At 45.4% G+C, this 19,688-nt stretch overlaps 1 protein-coding gene across 2 annotated transcripts in view; it reads right to left on the reverse strand.

Annotated features, from left to right (window-relative positions):
- Window positions 1-19,688, reverse strand: part of cachd1 (cache domain containing 1) — a 151,603-nt gene that overhangs the window by 4,708 nt on the left and 127,207 nt on the right. Inside the window, exons 13-25 of one of the 2 annotated variants that reach the window (XM_071346247.1) lie at window positions 19,486-19,654; window positions 19,239-19,381; window positions 16,391-16,572; window positions 15,901-16,011; window positions 14,178-14,300; window positions 12,874-13,090; window positions 8,106-8,266; window positions 7,787-7,873; window positions 6,049-6,165; window positions 3,731-3,882; window positions 1,461-1,622; window positions 914-982; window positions 707-808 (exon numbers count right to left, since the gene is read on the reverse strand). In XM_071346247.1, the coding sequence (XP_071202348.1) occupies window positions 707-808; window positions 914-982; window positions 1,461-1,622; window positions 3,731-3,882; window positions 6,049-6,165; window positions 7,787-7,873; window positions 8,106-8,266; window positions 12,874-13,090; window positions 14,178-14,300; window positions 15,901-16,011; window positions 16,391-16,572; window positions 19,239-19,381; window positions 19,486-19,654 (1,795 nt within the window). Of the gene's footprint in view, window positions 1-706; window positions 833-913; window positions 983-1,460; window positions 1,623-3,730; window positions 3,883-6,048; window positions 6,166-7,786; window positions 7,874-8,105; window positions 8,267-12,873; window positions 13,091-14,177; window positions 14,301-15,900; window positions 16,012-16,390; window positions 16,573-19,238; window positions 19,382-19,485; window positions 19,655-19,688 lie in introns of both variants that reach the window. The other variant, XM_071346246.1, reaches the window with a different exon arrangement.

Here is a 19,688-nt window from a genome sequence, read left to right on the forward strand (position 1 = left end):
GGAGAGGAAAGATGCCAACTTCAGAAGCACTGAGTACGTAGCTCCGCACTCCTATCCTCAACTCCTTCCATCTATTGATGAGAAGTCATTTCAAACAGTGCTACTGCCATTTGTCATCAGTTTTCCGAGTAGCACAAGAGGTGAGAAAAGTAAATCACAGTTAAAAGGGTCATGAACAACCGTGGAGACGGGGCCTGAAACAGAGGATGTGAAAGGTCAGGACTTAGGTAATAATACAGAGAAAGGTTGTATTAATAAAGCCTATACCTGGATGTCTGCTAGCCTGCAGGCTGTTAGACAACATCCTTGACTCAGTGACTGTGTAGCTAGAGAGTACAGAGACCCTTCAGCAGCTGTGTGAGTGACTGGACTGTGGGAAAACGCCACTGACTGAGCTGAGGAACAGAGCCAATGTGTTTTTAACGCTTTGCTGTTTGCCCTGAATCGCCTCCGCCCTCTTTCTTACACTCTCTCTGTATTTCTCCACTGCATCAATTTCTTCCTCTCTGATCAGTAGTTACACAACCAGTGTTAGCTAGAGAGACTTATCTACGGGCAGAAGAGAGGGAACACAAGGGCAGGGTGTCCTATCTGTTATGTGGTTTTACAGAGAGTTATACTACTCTCCTCCTTCTCAACCAGAAAAGGTGTGGTTTTTAGAGCAGAACAGTAGTGGCCTGTTTCCTCTGGGGTCATACTGTCTTACCGTGGTCACTCTCTGTCCCTGACCGTCCCCAGTACCTCCTCCTGCGCTCGGGGCTGTGGGTGTGTCTCTCAATCACCGCAGCAATAAACCGTGTGTTGCTGACTGCAGGACGGGACAGGAAAACATCTAGGTTTAATACAAGGAATAAAGACAAGGTCAAGTCAAGGTCTTACAGTACACTAATACTAATCCTCCTGCAGTACTTACTGATTCCCCTGTCTTCATGACTGTCCTCATCTCGCTCATTATCCAGGTTAGACATCCGCACTGACATCTCTGCAGAAAGGAGAAAGGGAAAGAAAGTATTATTGTAAGAGATTACTTTCATGCATATCTTTAGTCAGATTCAATAACAAGTGTTTATGGTCTCATTAGGGAAAGACAATACTGCTGTCTGTAGCGCAGGTCAGCCATTGAGTTCAGGGCATTAGTTCATTCAATCATCCCCACAGCTCTAGCAGCAGCTTTCATTATCAAAACTAAGACCTGATGCTCAGACAACAGAGGCAATTTTAGGGGCAATTACTGTCTAAATTTGAATACTTTCATAACAGACTAAGACAATAACAAAGTGGTTTTAAAATGTCAATAAAATGTCCTATTCATAGCACTGAGATTTCTCTGAGGTCAACCTAAATCAGAGGCTACCTGTGTCACCGCTACCCGTGTCACCACTTGCATGCACTAACTAGCTGTATTTCCATAGTCAGTTGTCCTAGGTAGCATTCATCTCCAGTATGCCGAAGTGTCTTACCCTGCGCGGCCAGAGGGGACATGTGTTGATGTGAGCGCCGGTGGAGCTGGTGTCTGTAGGCGTAGACAGCCAACACCAGCACCATGATACAGCCCATAATCCCCCCGGCAACCGGCCCTACCGGTGCACTCCGAATCATGTTCAGAGACGCTACCTCCTCATCTGGAAGGAGGGAGGGGAGAGGGAGAGAGAGAGAGTGGAGGAAGGCTTAAACACATTAGATCTATTATACTAACCAAATTATTCTAGAAGGACTATGACATAGCCAGAGCTATGTATTTAGACAGTTGGGACAACTTGTAGAATTTTTAATATAGTTCTAATTTTAAATGATCAGTTAAACACCATTGTATAAATATCCCCCATGTAATGGTGAGCTATAACATGGCTGCCATAGAATGTTGGAGTGTCATGTAAATGCATCATAATGCAGAAACCTCAATGACCCAACCATAGAATTAGGATTTGGAATACGCAAGTCATTTAACAGGATGTCTATGGTCCTGTATTTAGAGAGTTGGGCCAATAAGATTTCTGCATTATTTACATAACACTTCTACATTCTATGGCAGCCATGTTAGCTCACCGTTAACATTACGGGAGGATATTTATACAAAGCTGTGTAACTGAATGTCTAGAACAATAATACATATTCTACAAGTTGGCCTCTAAATAAATTGCTCAGGTCCTAACTCGTTAAATAAATTGCTCAGGTCCTAACTCGTTAAATAAATTGCTCTGGTCCTAACTCGTTAAATAACTTGCTCAGGTCCTAACTGGTTAAATAAATTGCTCAGGTCCTAACTGGTTAAATAAATTGCTCAGGTCCTAACTCGTTAAATAAATGACTCTGGTCCTACTCCCTAAATAAATTGCTCTGGTCCTAACTCGTTAAATAAATTGCTCTGGTCCTAACTCGTTAAATAAATTGCTCAGGTCCTAACTGGTTAAATAAATTGCTCAGGTCCTAACTCGTTAAATAAATGACTCTGGTCCTACTCCCTAAATAAATTGCTCTGGTCCTAACTCGTTAAATAAATTGCTCTGGTCCTAACTCGTTAAATAAATTGCTCAGGTCCTAACTGGTTAAATAAATTGCTCAGGTCCTAACTCGTTAAATAAATGACTCTGGTCCTACTCCCTAAATAAATTGCTCAGGTCCTAACTCGTTAAATAAATTGCTCTGGTCCTAACTCGTTAAATAAATTGCTCAGGTCCTAACTGGTTAAATAAATTGCTCAGGTCCTAACTCGTTAAATAAATTGCTCTGGTCCTAACTCGTTAAATAAATTGCTCAGGTTCTAACTCGTTAAATAAATTGCTCAGGTCCTAACTCGTTAAATAAATTGCTCTGGTCCTAACTCGTTAAATAAATTTCTCAGGTTCTAACTCGTTAAATAAATTGCTCAGGTCCTAACTCGTTAAATAAATTGCTCAGGTCCTAACTCGTTAAATAAATGACTCTGGTCCTACTCCCTAAATAAATTGCTCAGGTCCTAACTCGTTAAATAAATTGCTCTGGTCCTAACTCGTTAAATAAATTGCTCAGGTCCTAACCGGTTAAATAAATTGCTCAGGTCCTAACTCGTTAAATAAATTGCTCTGGTCCTAACTCGTTAAATAAATTTCTCAGGTTCTAACTCGTTAAATAAATTGCTCAGGTCCTAACTCGTTAAATAAATTGCTCAGGTCCTAACTCGTTAAATAAATTGCTCAGGTCCTAACTGGTTAAATAAATTGCTCAGGTCCTAACTCGTTAAATAAATGACTCTGGTCCTACTCCCTAAATAAATTGCTCTGGTCCTAACTCGTTAAATAAATTGCTCTGGTCCTAACTCGTTAAATAAATTGCTCAGGTCCTAACTGGTTAAATAAATTGCTCAGGTCCTAACTCGTTAAATAAATGACTCTGGTCCTACTCCCTAAATAAATTGCTCAGGTCCTAACTCGTTAAATAAATTGCTCTGGTCCTAACTCGTTAAATAAATTGCTCAGGTCCTAACTGGTTAAATAAATTGCTCAGGTCCTAACTCGTTAAATAAATTGCTCTGGTCCTAACTCGTTAAATAAATTGCTCAGGTTCTAACTCGTTAAATAAATTGCTCAGGTCCTAACTCGTTAAATAAATTGCTCAGGTCCTAACTCGTTAAATAAATTGCTCAGGTCCTAACTCGTTAAATAAATTGCTCTGGACATAATGCGGGGAAATCAAGCCCACTAGCCCATTATGTTTGCATGACCTCGTGACAGTATGGAATGAGTAGACTCACTCAACATCCCCATGCCGTCCATGTAAGGGCTCTTGGCCCCGAGGATGCCCCCGAAGCATTCCTTCTGCAGGGCACAGTAAGGTTTGTCCAGGTGGGTCTTCCCATCATTGTCCACCATACACCATTCACAGTCCAACACGCCAAAACAGTCACTGGAGATCACAGAGTAAAGGTATGAGGTCAAGTCATGGTCAAGACTTATACAACGTAATGGATTTTCTTCACGTTAAATCTCAGCAAATGTATTTTGGAAACGTGTTGCGATCTGAAACTTGTTTTGCTCTTCTAAATCAGTATATACACGTCACCACATGCTTTAATTAAATCAGTACAGTACCTTGCTAAAGTATTCATCCCCCTTGCCATTTTTTCCTATTTTGTTGCATTACAACCTGTAATTTAAATGTATTTTTATTTGGATTTCATGTAATGGACATACACAAAATAGTCCAAATTGGTGAAGTAAATGAAAAAAATTACTTGTTTCAAAAATTATAAAAAACTGAAAAGTGGTGCATGCATATGTATGCTATGAAGCCACTAAATAAAATCTGGTGCAACCAATTACCTTCAGAAGTCACATAATTAGTTAAATAAAGTCCACCTGTGTGCAATCTAAGTGTCACATGATCTCAGTATATATACACCTGTTCTGAAAGGACCCAACACCACTAAGCAAGGGGCACCACCAAGCAAGCGGAACCATGAAGACCAAGGAGCTCTCCAAACAGGTCAGGGACAAGGTTGTGGAGAAGTACAGATCAGCGTTGGGTTATGAAAAAATAGCCGAAACTTTGAACATTCCACAGACCACCGTTAAATCAATTATTAAAACATTTAAAGAATATGGCACCACAACAAACTTGCAAAGAGAGGGCCGCCCACGAAAATTCACGGACCAAGCAAGGACGGCATTAATCAGAGAGGCAACAAAGAGACCAAAGATAACCCTGAAGGAGCTGCAAAGCTCCACAGCAGAGATTGCCGTATCTGTCCATAGGACCACTTTAAGCCATACACTCCACAGAGCTGGGCTTTACAGAAGAGTGGCCAGAATAAAAGCCATTGCTTAACTTCTCTAGGATAGGGGGCAGCAAATTCACTATTGGATAAATAGCGTGCCCAATTTCAACTTCCTTCTACTCATCCCCAGAATATAAGATATGCATATTATTAGTAGATTTGGATAGAAACACTCTGACGTTTCTAAAACTGTTTGAATCATGTCTGTAAGTATAACAGAACTTATGTAGCAGGCAAAACCCTGAGGACTAACCATTAATTCTTTTATTTTTTTAAGTCACTGTCTGTTCAATGAGTTTTTATTGGAATACTGGATTTCTAATAATCCTGTTTTCAGTTCCTACCGCTTCCACTGGATGTCACCACTCTTTGGAAATAGGTTGAGGTTATTCCTTTGTGCAATGAAGAAGTGAGGCCACCTGGAAACAGTGTAACGTCATGTGTACTGTTTGAGAGTTGCGCAAGACTAGAAAAGTAGCGTTAGTTTGTTGATCTCCTGTATTGAAAACAGATTGACCGGTCTTCAATTTGATCGATTATTAACGTTTACAAATACCTTAAGTTGTATTACAAAAGTAGTTTGAAATGTTTTGGCAAAGTTTAGAGGTAATTTTTGAGATCTTTTGTAGTGACTTTGCGCAAATTGGAAGCTGTTTTTTTCTGGATCAACCGCGCCAAATAAATGGACAATTTGGATATATATGGACGGAATTAATCGAACAAAAGGACCATTTGTGATGTTTATGGGACATATTGGAGTGCCAACAAAAGAATCACCAAATATTAAGTTCTGCTTTTCTGATGTATCAAATACTTATGTCATGTAATAAAATGCAAATGAATTACTTAAAAATCATACAATGTGATTTTCTGGATTTTTGTTTTAGATTCCGTCTCTCACAGTTGAAGTGTACCTATGATAAATTACAGACCTCTACATGCTTTGTAAGTAGGAAAACCTGCAAAATCGGCAGTGTATCAAATACTTGTTCTCCCCACTGTATGTATGTTCAAGTTCAGTTATTATTTATTTCTTGTTTGTTTCACAATAAAATATTTTTCATCTTCAAAGTGGTAGACATGTTGTGTAAATCAAATGATACAAACCACAATATTTTTTATTTTAATTCCAGGTTGTAAGGCAACAAAATAGGAAAAATGCCAACGGGGGATGAATACTTTTGCAAGTGGGCTGTAGTGGTAGCCTGTGGGTTGTAGCTGTGGCTTGTGGGCTGTAGCTGTGGGCTGTAGCTGTGGGCTGTAGCTGTGGGCAATGATTGTGGGCTGTACTCAACCTGCTAGTGAAGCGCTGGCTGCAGCGGGTGTTGATACACTGGGGCAGGGTGTCCTGCAGACTGGAGTCCATCACTGTCAGAGACAGGGGCTCCTGGTGCACCGCACAGCTGGGGTTCCTGTTGAACCACACGGTCAGACCATAGTGATGAACATGACCACACGGTCAGACCATAGTGATGAACATGACCACACGGTCAGACCATAGTGATGAACATGACCACACGGTCAGACCATAGTGATGAACATGACCACACGGTCAGACCATAGTGATGAACGTGACCACACGGTCAGACCATAGTGATGAACGTGACCACACGGTCAGACCATAGTGATGAACGTGACCACACGGTCAGACCATAGTGATGAACGTGACCACACGGTCAGACCATAGTGATGAACGTGACCACACGGTCAGACCATAGTGATGAACGTGACCACACGGTCAGACCATAGTGATGAACGTGACCACACGGTCAGACCATAGTGATGAACGTGACCACACGGTCAGACCATAGTGATGAACGTGACCACACGGTCAGACCATAGTGATGAACGTGACCACACGGTCAGACCATAGTGATGAACGTGACCACACGGTCAGACCATAGTGATGAACGTGACCACACGGTCAGACCATAGTGATGAACGTGACCACACGGTCAGACCATAGTGATGAACGTGACCACACGGTCAGACCATAGTGATGAACGTGACCACACGGTCAGACCATAGTGATGAACGTGACCACACGGTCAGACCATAGTGATGAACGTGACCACACGGTCAGACCATAGTGATGAACGTGACCACACGGTCAGACCATAGTGATGAACGTGACCACACGGTCAGACCATAGTGATGAACGTGACCACACGGTCAGACCATAGTGATGAACGTGACCACACGGTCAGACCATAGTGATGAACGTGACCACACGGTCAGACCATAGTGATGAACGTGACCACACGGTCAGACCATAGTGATGAACATGACCACACGGTCAGACCATAGTGATGAACATGACCACACGGTCAGACCATAGTGATGAACATGACCACACGGTCAGACCATAGTGATGAACATGACCACACGGTCAGACCATAGTGATGAACATGACCACACGGTCAGACCATAGTGATGAACATGACCACACGGTCAAACTCCAATACACATGACCACACAGTCAGACTACAACAATGACAAACCCAGTTCAAATGAGAGAACTGGCATCACACTGAATCAAGGAGGTAATGACTAACCAATGATAATGTCACGGTTTCAAATTAGGCAGTAATTAGCATTACGTGAAAAGACCTCAATCAACCACAACAGAGGGAACACTACATGAATGCATGACTGCAGCCTGACAGCAGCTTTGTGGACGATCTTTTCTCTAGCATCCCTCTATCCTCTCACAAAGAGCCTTAGCCAGACAGACAGTTGCTGTCAATGCTAGTCACAGTTTAATGGCTAACTGAGGACACCGGTGTTTCTGAGGAATGGTCACAGCCATCTGATTGTCATGACAGATAGCCTGATGACACAGTGACACAGAGTCAATCACTACCTGTGGGCACTATAGAAAAGGCTTCATTCAGTACAGACACGAGTACACACATTCAAACACACATACATCTATCTACATTACAGTAGAGCAATACACATCTAAACATACAAACAAAACAGAAATGTGAGCTTTTTTAACATGCAGGACAGTTCTTGTGGTTCTTGACTCACCTGTTCTCAGTGTAGGTGAGGTTGCCAGTACACTCGTTGACCTCCAGGGGGCACTCACATGGACACTCACACTCATTCTGCTCCATCCTGTACAACACAGGGACAACAGTTACAGCCATGTTCTAAGAATATAGATCCATGAAAGGTATGACTGAAAACCAACAAAATTGCAATTAATTAACTTTGTGAAGCAAATATTCACCCCTAATAAAGCAAGTTAAACAGATACCTCATAGAATTCATTGAGTTCATGAATAGAAATATGAAAACACCATCTTATTTCCTCTAACTCTATAACTCCTGTGACTGTATATCTGACCTGTGACAGTTGAGACAGAGGCGGTCCACGGTGCTACAGGCACAGAAAGCCAGCGAATCACACGTCTCGTTGACGATGCCAGCGAAAGCGTTGGTGCCAGGGATACGGGTCAGACGGTACTTGGAGCAGTGGCTTCCGTGGACCAGGTTAGTCAAGTCACCCTGTGAAGGAAGAGCGAGAGAGAGAGGGGGAACATAGTGAAATATGGTACTAGACAAGGGTTTATCCAATGATTTATATATATATCTCTATATCTCGACAGACAGGGGGGGGGGCGCTGTTTTGAAGCCACTGTGCTTCCATCTTGGTACTCCTACACCATTGTAAAAAATATTTTGGAAGCTATAGAAATGCATTTATTAATGTTTACATTTGTTGTGCCATGTTTATTCTATTACAGATAACTTAATGCATACTTGTAATTTAGAATACGTAAGATAAACATGAAAAAGTAAAGAAATAGTACTAAAAATACAAACAATGTGTGTCATTTTGTCCTGGAAACATTTAAATGAAATACTGTAGAATTCCATTCATTCCTATGGAGGACTGTATTTCTGGGGAGTGCCAATATGGCCGACCGCTGGCTTCAAAGCCTCTCATTGGCCAATACATAGCATCAGCAATCCAGGGTTTATATAAATCATTGGGTTTATCAGACAGTACATGGAGCAGTGGCTCCAGTGGACCAGGTTAGTCAGGAGAGACAGGAGGAGTGTTGTCAAGCGTCTTTGAGTTTGTTTTAAAAAGCCTACACACTATGTATTTGAAAACATGGTACTAACTAGACTATGGTTTATCAATGGCTCTACAAAGAAAGGAAGCACTTGGTCATTTGAGTAAAGCTCATTGAGGATGCGATACAATTTCTCACCATGTGGTGGGGTTATAATGCTGATGGATAATAATAAAAGCTGTCCTGGGAAAATGTTTTTCTGAGGCCAACACAGGGAGAGGACACTACCTGTCAACTTGCCTCTTACACTTTACTCAGTTAGTTTCAAACAATCCAAAATGGCGGATCTTGTGACACAGGGGCGGTCAGAATTCAGACCAAAGGGCCATATTAGGGCCGAGACAGAGCGAGAGAGAGAGAGACAGAGCGAGAGAGAGAGAGAGAGAGAGAGAGAGAGAGAGAGAGAGAGAGAGAGAGAGATACAGAGCGAGAGAGAGAGAGAGAGATACAGAGCGAGAGAGAGAGAGAGCGAGAGAGAGAGATACAGAGCGAGAGAGATACAGAGCGAGAGAGACAGAGCGAGAGAGATACAGAGCGAGAGAGACAGAGCGAGAGAGAGACAGAGCGAGAGAGAGAGAGAGACAGAGCGAGAGAGAGAGAGAGACAGAGCGAGAGAGAGACAGAGCGAGAGAGAGACAGAGCGAGAGAGAGAGAGCGAGAGAGAGAGAGCGAGAGAGAGAGACAGAGCGAGAGAGAGAGACAGAGCGAGAGAGAGACAGAGCGAGATAGAGAGAGAGACAGAGCGAGAGAGAGAGAGCGAGAGAGAGAGCGAGAGAGAGAGACAGAGCGAGAGAGAGACAGAGCGAGACAGAGCGAGGGACAGAGCGAGAGAGAGACAGAGCGAGACAGAGCGAGAGACAGAGCGAGAGACAGAGAGAGAGACAGAGCAAGACAGAGCGAGAGAGAGACAGAGCAAGAGAGAGAGAGACAGAGCGAGAGAGAGAGAGACAGAGCGAGAGAGACAGAGACAGAGCGAGAGAGACAGAGCGAGAGAGAGAGAGACAGAGCGAGAGAGAGAGAGACAGAGCGAGAGAGAGAGAGACAGAGCGAGAGAGAGAGAGCGAGAGAGACACAAAATACAAAACATATAGACTACTGCACACACTACAATTACTTAGGTTTAAAAATAAGCTCAACTGGACACCTTAATGAGGCAGTGAATGAACAGAGAGAAAGCACGCAGGGCATTCTACGCCATTAAAAAGCTAATTCAAATTGAAATACCTATTCAAATTTGGCTAAAACCAATTGAATATGTCATTGAACCAATTGCACTTTATGGCAGCGAGGTGTGGGGTCCACTTGCAAAACAAGATTTCATCAAATGGGACAAACACCCCATTGAAACCCTGCATGCAGAGTTCTGTAAGATTCTCCTACATGTCCAGAGGAAAACTACAAACAATGCATGCAGGGCAGAATTAGGCAAATATCCACCAATAATAAAAACTCAAAAAAGAGCAATTAAGTTTTGGAAACATCTAAAATACAGTGACACCCTCTCATATCATTACCAAGCCCTGCAATGCCAAGAGCTGAGCAAAGAAAAGAGTCCCCTCATCCAGCTGGTCCTGGGGCTGAGTTCACAAACCTGTTCTACTAACACACTGAAGGCTCAGGACCAGAACATCCAAACAATCAGGATAAACCAAATTACAACACAGTCAAAACAAAACTATATTGCTTATTGGGAAACACAAGCACAAACACAAAGCAAAATGCAGTGCTATCTGGCCCTAAATCGACAGTACACCGTGGCTAAATATTTGACCATGGTTACTGATCAAAACCTTAGAAAAACCTTGACAAAGTACAGGCTCAGTGAGCACAGCCTTGCCATTGAGAAAGGTAGACACAGGAAAATCTGGCTCCCTGTAGAGGAAAGGCTGTGCAACCACTGCACAACAGCAGAACCTGAGACGGAGCTGCATTTCCTGACAAAATGTCAAAAATATAAAACAATTAGAGAGTGTCATTTCCCCAAATTTGAAACCCTTATTCAAGGTTTCAAAGACCTCTCTGATGAGAGTAGGCTACCCATCCTGTTGGGGGAGGACGCAGAGAGCTGTGGGTTGGCAGCGCACTACATTGCTGCCTGCCATAAGTTGAGGGACAGTGTCTGACAGACCAATCAACCTGCACATGTACTCTACTGTATGCTTATTGTTATTGTTGAATGTATGGTTATTTTGACACTTGGTTATTGTTGTTACTGTTGTCCCGTTGACAATTTTGATTCTCATTTTATTTTTATATTGTAAATATCCAAAATAAGCTTTGGCAATATGTACATTGTTACGTCATGCCAATAAAGCAAATTGAATTGAGAGAGCGAGCGAGCGAGAGAGAGAGAGAGAGAAAGACACAGAGCGAGAGAGAGAGAGAGACACAGCGAGAGAGAGACACAGAGTGAGAGAGAGAGAGACAGAGCAAGAGAGAGAGAGAGACAGAGCAAGAGAGAGAGACAGCGCGAGAGAGAGAGACAGCGCGAGAGAGAGAGAGACAGAGCGAGAGAGACAGAGCAAGAGCGAGACAGAGCAAGAGAGAGAGACAGCGCGAGAGAGAGAGACAGAGCGAGAGAGAGCGAGAGAGACAGAGCAAGAGCGAGACAGAGCAAGAGAGCGAGAGAGAGACAGAGCAAGAGCGAGACAGAGCAAGAGAGAGAGCAAGAGAGCGAGAGAGACAGAGCAAGAGAGAGAGACAGAGAAAATGTCTTATCAATTAAATTCAAAGGGCTTTATAGGCATGGGAAACATATGTTAACATTGCCAAAGCAAGTGAAATAGATAATAAACAAAAAGTGAAATAAACAAAAAATGAACAGTAAACATTACACTCACAGAAGTTGCTAAAGAATAAAGACATTACAAATGTCATTATGTCTATATACAGTGTTGTAATGATGTGCAAATAGTTGGAAGTACAAAAAGGAAAATAAATAGACATAAATATGGGTTGTATTTACAATGGTGTTTGTTCTTCACTGGTTGCCCTGTTCTTATGGCAACAGGTCACAAATCTTGCTGCTGTGATGTCTCACTGTGGTAGTTCAACCAATAGATATGGGAGTTGTGGTTTTCTAATTCTTTGTGGATCTGTGTAATCTGAGGGAAATATGTGTCTAATATGGTCATACATTTGGCAGGAGGTTAGGAAGTGCAGCTCAGTTTCCACCTCATTTTGTGGGCAGTGTGCACATAGCCTGTCTTCTCTTGAGAGCCAGGTCTGCCTAAGGCGGCCTTTCTCAATAGCAAGGCTATGCTCACTGAGTCTGTACATAGTCAAAGCTTTCCTTAAGTTTGGGTCAGTCACAGTGGTCAGGTATTCTGCCACTGTGTACTCTCTGTTTAGGGCCAAATATAGCTTTCTAGTTTGCTCTGTTTTTTTGTTAATTCTTTCCAATGTGTCAAGTAATTATCTTTTTGTTTTCTCATGATTTGTTTGGGTCTAATTGTGTTGCTGTCCTGGGGCTCTGTGGGGTCTGTTTGTGTTTGTGAACAGAGCCCCAGGACCAGCTTGCTTAGGGGAGTGTTCTCCAGGTTCATGTCTCTGTAGGTGATGGCTTTGTTATGGAGGGTTTGGGAATCTCTTCCTTTTAAGTGGTTGAAGAATTTAACATATCTTTTCTGGATTTTGATGATTAGCGGGTGTCGGCCTAATTCTGCTCTGCATGCATTATTTGGTGTTTTACGTTGTACACAGAGGATATTTTTGCAGAATTCTGCATGCAGAGTCTCAATTTGGTGTTTGTCCCATTTTGTGAATTCTTGGTTGGTGACCTCACAACCATAAAGGACAATGGGTTCTATAACTGATTCAAGTATTTTTAGCCAGATCCTAATCAGGATGTCAAATTTTATGTTCCTTTTGATGGCATAGAAGGCCCTTCTTGCCTTGTCTCTCAGATCGTTCACATCATTGTGGAAGTTACCTGTGGCGCTGATGTTTAGGCCGAGGTATGTATAGTTTTTTGTGTGCTCAAGGGCAACGGTGTCTAGATGGAGTTTATATTTTCTCTGAGCCCCTACTCACAATGATGCTGGTGTTGAACTTGTAGAAACGTTGGACTGTCCGGTCGCTGAAGCTGTTGCACAAGTTCTTCTTGACAAAGTTAGGATGGTTCAGGATGTCGTTGGCCACCAGAGGTTCCTTGTGTGTGATGTGCTGCCGCTCGGCTGGAGCGTGACCTTTAGGGTCGATGAGGGTGGGGTGGGCCACCAAGTAACCCCTGTCCTCCATGATAAAACACCTATAGAGAGAGAGAGAGCGAAATAGACAGCGAGAAAGCGAGAGAGAGAGCGAGGGAGAGAAAGACAGACAGAGAGAGAGAGACAGGGAGAGTGACAGAGAGAAAGCGAGAGAGAGCGAGGGAGATAGCGACGGAGCGAGAGAGACAGACAGAGCGACAGAGAGAAAGCGAGAGAGAGCGAGAAAGCGAGAGAGAGACAGAGACAGAGAGAGAGAAAATACAGTTGACGTATTATTCATTTTATGGAACAGTACAAACAATTTAACTTAATACACTTATATCAAATACACATGTCCACTGAAATCCATCAGATTTAAACACAATAGAACCCGAACTTCAGACTCCCCTTTCCGCAGCAAGAGGGAGAGAGCCAGAGCGATTACAGTGGACGTGGAGGGCGAGGAGAGCAGTGTTAAGTCAGGAGAGACAAGGGGTGGTGTTAGAGAGAGCAAACTCTGAGTGTTAAGAACACCACATGGGCCAGGCTCCAGATCAGCTCTGTGTATCGTCACACCTGAGCCCCATATTACCCCAACCTGCAGGATAGAAAGTCGTTCAACCTAACCTCCATCCCCTTCCTCCTGTTAAACATGAACCACTGAACACTGAACACTCTCCGACAGAGAGACAGGGTAAAGAGTGAAAGAAAGAAAGGGGGAGAGGACTGCAGAGAGAAGGGGGATAGAGAGGGAGGAAAGGGGAGAGAGAGAGAAACTGGGAGGGAGGGAGGGAAGAGTAGGGGTGGAAAGGCAGACAGAAAAGAGAAAGAGAGAATATAGCAGCAGAATCTAGCATAACAGGATTTTTCTGGAATGTAATTATAATCAAGCTTCTCCCTCTCTCACCCTCTTTGTAACCAGCATAAAGTTAATTTGTGGACCACAATAGATACCAAAGAGAGAAACTCAGGGAAGATTTCTCCCACGTAGCAGAGGGCATGCTGGGATGTTGGAGGACTAGGTGAAAGTGCCATTCAAATTAGATTCAGAGAGTCTTAAAAACCTCATTGGGTTGTCCCTCAGGATCCCTATGAGGAACAGTCAAAAGGCCTGTAACAAGAGAGAATGAGCCTCAATGAAAGACGTACCGGATCTTGTTGCCCTTGTCCTGATTGCAGATGGGTAGCAGGTCCAGCAGAACCTTGTAGAAGTAACGCAGTGTGAAGTCTATCCCCATTACTGCTACTGCATACCCTGAGGCCATCTGAGAACTACACAGAGAGAGGAGAGAACATTATTCAACAGTACACATCTTTTATTCTCTAGCTACCTTCCCTGCTTGTGCATGCAAACCTATCCTGAAAACCATGTGCTGCAGCTCTTGGGAGCCTTATTTGAGAGCAGAGTCTCGGTATACTACAGACACCACAGGACATGCTCACCAACATCAACAGACTGAGCCTGCCTTATCAGAGCTGTGTGTGTGTGTGTTTGTGTTTGTGTGTGTGTGTGTGTGTGTGTGTGTGTGTGTGTGTGTGTGTGTGTGTGTGTGTGTGTGTGTGTGTGTGTTATATCTTAATCCACAGCCTGGGTGTTCCAGTTGTTGGTGATTGCCTCCCGTCTACAGCCTCCTCTGAGATGAACCAGTAATGTTGTAACTGTAGTCAGCAGGCACAAACAGCAGACTGCCAGGACCACTACACATTCAGATCACAGACTAAACGAGAACATTAGTCTGTCTATTTCCCACTACTTCTTCCTGTTTTGCTCTATGTATTGCTTGAGAAAATGGTATTATGTGGCTCAGGGTCAGGTTTGATTCCTACTGCGGACACCCATACGATGAACGTGGCACGCATGACTAAGTCATTTTGGATAAAAGTGTCTGCTAAACGGAAAGTTAGGAAAAAAATAGAAGAGCATAGTATCATTAAAAATTCTAAAGAAACAGAACGTTTCAAATTCATCAACAGTCACAAATGAAAATCTCTAAGTGTTTATCAGGTTGCCCTGGTAACTAGAATTGTGTATCACCATCACTCTGTGTGACATAGATACAGTCCAGTCCAACTGGGTTTCTTCCAATCAGAGCCTGGGACTGTGGTTGACCCTTGACCCCTCCTACCTGGAGGTGTGGATGGTGAGGAAGATGTTGTGTTTGACCTCCTACAGTACCTGGAGGTGTGGATGGTGAGGAAGATGGTGTGTTTGCCCTCCTACAGTACCTGGAGGTGTGGATGGTGAGGAATATGTTGTGTTTGTCCTCCTGGAGGTGTGGATGGTGAGGAAGATGTTGTGTTTGTCCTCCTGGAGGTGTGGATGGTGAGGAAGATGTTGTGTTTGTCCTCCTGGAGGTGTGGATGGTGAGGAAGATGTTGTGTTTGTCCTCCTGGAGGTGTGGATGGTGAGGAAGATGGTGTGTTTGCCCTCCTACAGTACCTGGAGGTGTGGATGGTGAGGAAGATGTTGTGTTTGCCCTCCTACAGTACCTGGAGGTGTGGATGGTGAGGAAGATGTTGTGTTTGTCCTCCTGGAGGTGTGGATGGTGAGGAAGATGTTGTGTTTGTCCTCCTGGAGGTGTGGATGGTGAGGAAGATGGTGTGTTTGCCCTCCTACAGTACCTGGAGGTGTGGATGGTGAGGAAGATGTTGTGTTTGTCCTCCTACAGTACCTGGAGGTGTGGATGGTGAGGAAGATGTTGTGTTTGTCCTCCTACAGTACCTGGAGGTGTGGATGGTGAGGAAGATGTTGTGTTTGTCCTCCTACAGTACCTGGAGGTGTGGATGGTGAGGAAGATGGTGTGTTTGCCCTCCTACAGTACCTGGAGGTGTGGATGGTGAGGAAGATGTTGTGTTTGTCCTCCTACAGTACCTGGAGGTGTGGATGGTGTGGCTGATGGTGACCACGTATCCGGCCCCGCCCACATCCAGGTAAGGCCCGGTGAAGGTGATGAGGCCAGGGTTCGCCACAGCGTGCTGGTACCTGTTTGGGTCAGGGGTTAGAGGTCAGAGAGCATGGTCAGTGTGATAGGAAACAAAAACAAACACATTGACACAGCATGCTAATTCCACGACAATACATGTGGATACTGTCTACTAACTAAAGGCTGGGAAAAACGTTAACAGATATTGACTGAAACATTTATAGTAAAATATGTCTGACTACTCCAGACTGTTGTTCAAAATGAAAAGTGTCATGAAGGATTTAGTAGAACTGAGACTGTTCCATAGAAAGTGAATCATTCCAGCCGTAAACAGAAAGCTATGAGAACCGGGCCAAAACACTGTGGAGCAGGACTCAACTTCCCATCCCTCTCTAGGAGTCTGGAACTGCGCCCCCACAAGCACTAAATAAAACTCACCATTGTCTCCGGGTCGGATCGAAGGCTTTGTCCATGAGTGAGCCGGGGTAAATCCGAAGCACCCCATTGGGCGTTGCTATGTAACGGCGAACAATGTAGCAGTTGAGGCTACTCATCTCCATGAGTGTCATCCATTCATCTGTGACGTGACTGGTCGCCATCACCTCGTTCCTGACCGACGACTAGAGGGAGAGAGCGATATAGACAGAGAAGAGGAGCTGAGCTCTCTCTTTAATGTAAGGTAGGCCCAGATCAGGATCTCTCTCGCACAGAGAGTCTCTCAGTCTCTCCACCACTCTCTCACCGCGTACAGAGTGTCTCTCAGTCTCTCCCCCACTCTCTCACCGCGTACAGAGTGTCTCTCAGTCTCTCCCCCACTCTCTCACCACGCACAGTGTCTCTCAGTCTCTCCACCACTCTCTCACCACATACAGTCTCTCAGTCTCTCCCCCACTCTCTCACCACATACAGTCTCTCAGTCTCTCCCCCACTCTCTCACCACGTACAGAGTCTCTCAGTCTCTCCCCCACTCTCTCACCACGTACAGAGTCTCTCAGTCTCTCCCCCACTCTCTCACCACATACAGTCTCTCCCCCACCACGTACAGTGTCACTCAGTCTCTCCACCACTCTCTCACCACGTACAGAGTGTCTCTCAGTCTCTCCCCCACTCTCTCACCACGTACAGAGAGTCTCTCAGTCTCTCCACCACTCTCTCACCAGGTACAGAGAGTCTCTCAGTCTCTCCCCCACTCTCTCACCACGTACAGAGTCTCTCAGTCTCTCCCCCACTCTCTCACCACGTACAGAGAGTCTCTCAGTCTCTCCCCCACTCTCTCACCACGTACAGAGAGTCTCTCAGTCTCTCCCCCACTCTCTCACCACGTACAGAGAGTCTCTCAGTCTCTCCCCCACTCTCTCACCACGTACAGAGAGTCTCTCAGTCTCTCCCCCAGTCTCTCACCACGTACAGAGAGTCTCTCAGTCTCTCCCCCACTCTCTCACCACGTATAGAGTCTCTCAGTCTCTCCCCCACCACGTACAGAGTCTCTCAGTCTCTCCCCCACCACGTACAGAGTCTCTCAGTCTCTCCCCCACTCTCTCACCACGTACAGAGAGTCTATCAGTCTCTCCCCCACTCTCTCACCACGTACAGAGAGTCTCTCAGTCTCTCCCCCAGTCTCTCACCACGTACAGAGAGTCTCTCAGTCTCTCCCCCACTCTCTCACCACGTATAGAGTCTCTCAGTCTCTCCCCCACCACGTACAGAGTCTCTCAGTCTCTCCCCCACTCTCTCACCACGTACAGAGTCTCTCAGTCTCTCCCCCACTCTCTCACCACGTACAGAGAGTCTCTCAGTCTCTCCCCCACTGTCTCACCACGTATAGAGTCTCTCAGTCTCTCCCCCACCACGTACAGAGTCTCTCAGTCTCTCCCCCACTCTCTCACCACGTACAGAGTCTCTCAGTCTCTCCCCCACTCTCTCACCACGTACAGAGTCTCTCAGTCTCTCCCCCACTTTCTCACCACGTATAGAGTCTCTCAGTCTCTCCCCCACCATGTACAGAGTCTCTCAGTCTCTCCCCCACTCTCTCACCACGTATAGAGTCTCTCAGTCTCTCCCCCACCACGTACAGAGTCTCTCAGTCTCTCCCCCACTCTCTCACCACGTACAGAGTCTCTCAGTCTCTCCCCCACTCTCTCACCACGTACAGAGAGTCTCTCAGTCTCTCCCCCACTCTCTCACCACGTACAGAGTCTCTCAGTCTCTCCCCCACTCTCTCACCACGTACAGAGTCTCTCAGTCTCTCCCCCACTCTCTCACCACACAGTCTCTCAGTCTCTCCCCCACTCTCTCACCACGTACAGAGTCTCTCAGTCTCTCCCCCACCACGTACAGTCTCTCAGTCTCTCCCCCACTCTCTCACCACGTACAGAGTCTCTCAGTCTCTCCCCCACTCTCTCACCACGTACAGAGTCTCTCAGTCTCTCCACCACTCTCTCACCACGTACAGAGTCTCTCAGTCTCTCCCCCACTCTCTCACCACGTACAGAGTCTCTCAGTCTCTCCCCCACTCTCTCACCACGTACAGAGTCTCTCAGTCTCTCCCCCACTCTCTCACCACATACAGTCTCTCCCCCACCACGTACAGAGTCTCTCAGTCTCTCCCCCACTCTCTCACCACGTACAGAGTCTCTCAGTCTCTCCCCCACTCTCTCACCACGTACAGAGAGTCTATCAGTCTCTCCCCCACTCTCTCACCACGTACAGAGAGTCTATCAGTCTCTCCCCCACTCTCTCACCACATACAGTCTCTCCCCCACCACGTACAGAGTCTCTCAGTCTCTCCCCCACTCTCTCACCACGTACAGAGTCTCTCAGTCTCTCCCCCACTCTCTCACCACGTACAGAGAGTCTATCAGTCTCTCCCCCACTCTCTCACCACGTACAGAGAGTCTATCAGTCTCTCCCCCACTCTCTCACCACATACAGTCTCTCCCCCACCACGTACAGAGTCTCTCAGTCTCTCCACCACTCTCTCACCACATACAGTCTCTCCCCCACCACGTACAGAGTCTCTCAGTCTCTCCACCACTCTCTCACCACATTCAGAGAGGGGATAAAAATGCTGTGCACACAAGCTGTTAAAAACATGGAGCTTTTCTCCAGCTTCACCAAAAAGACAAAGAAGGCAGTGGAGCTAAGAGACTTGAGGGGCAGTTCGTTATCTTTCTTTTGGTGGTGTTAGCTAGTGTGGTTTGGCTCACAAGTCTTTCCAGAAGATACGTGTTTGATATTGGTTTGGCTTCTCTGTGTTAATGACTGTCAAATGTGATTGTGTGAGTACCTTGAGTCCAGGGTTGGCTATGAGGCGTGTGTTATCACTGAGGTAGGCAGTGTAGTGTTCCACCATGCGTTTGGTCTCTGGTTGGCTGAGGTGTTCGTAGGGCGAGGAGAAACTCCCTGCAGACAGCATCACTGTAGGACTCTCTGACAGAGAGAGGAAAATACAGACTAAATGTAAAGCTCTAAAATCTCTGCCTCAAGCCTAGTTCCTCTCTCACAGTCATTGCCTACGTGGCCTCAGGTCTTACCGACGGTGGCCAGCTGTTTGAAGTGCAGACAGGAGGAGGGCTGACCCAGCAGGTCCAGGCGGTGATAGAGCAGCTTGGAGCTGGGAGCTGTGTTCAGGTTCTTCAGGTGTTTCACAGGGATCTCTGGCTGGACGTTCACTATGCACAGGATGAACGACTTGTCCTGGACCTGGGGAGGGATTGAGGGAGAAGATGATGGATGT

This window comes from Salvelinus alpinus, chromosome 16 (assembly GCF_045679555.1).
Source record: "Salvelinus alpinus chromosome 16, SLU_Salpinus.1, whole genome shotgun sequence".
In the NCBI taxonomy this organism is placed as follows: domain Eukaryota; kingdom Metazoa; phylum Chordata; class Actinopteri; order Salmoniformes; family Salmonidae; genus Salvelinus; species Salvelinus alpinus.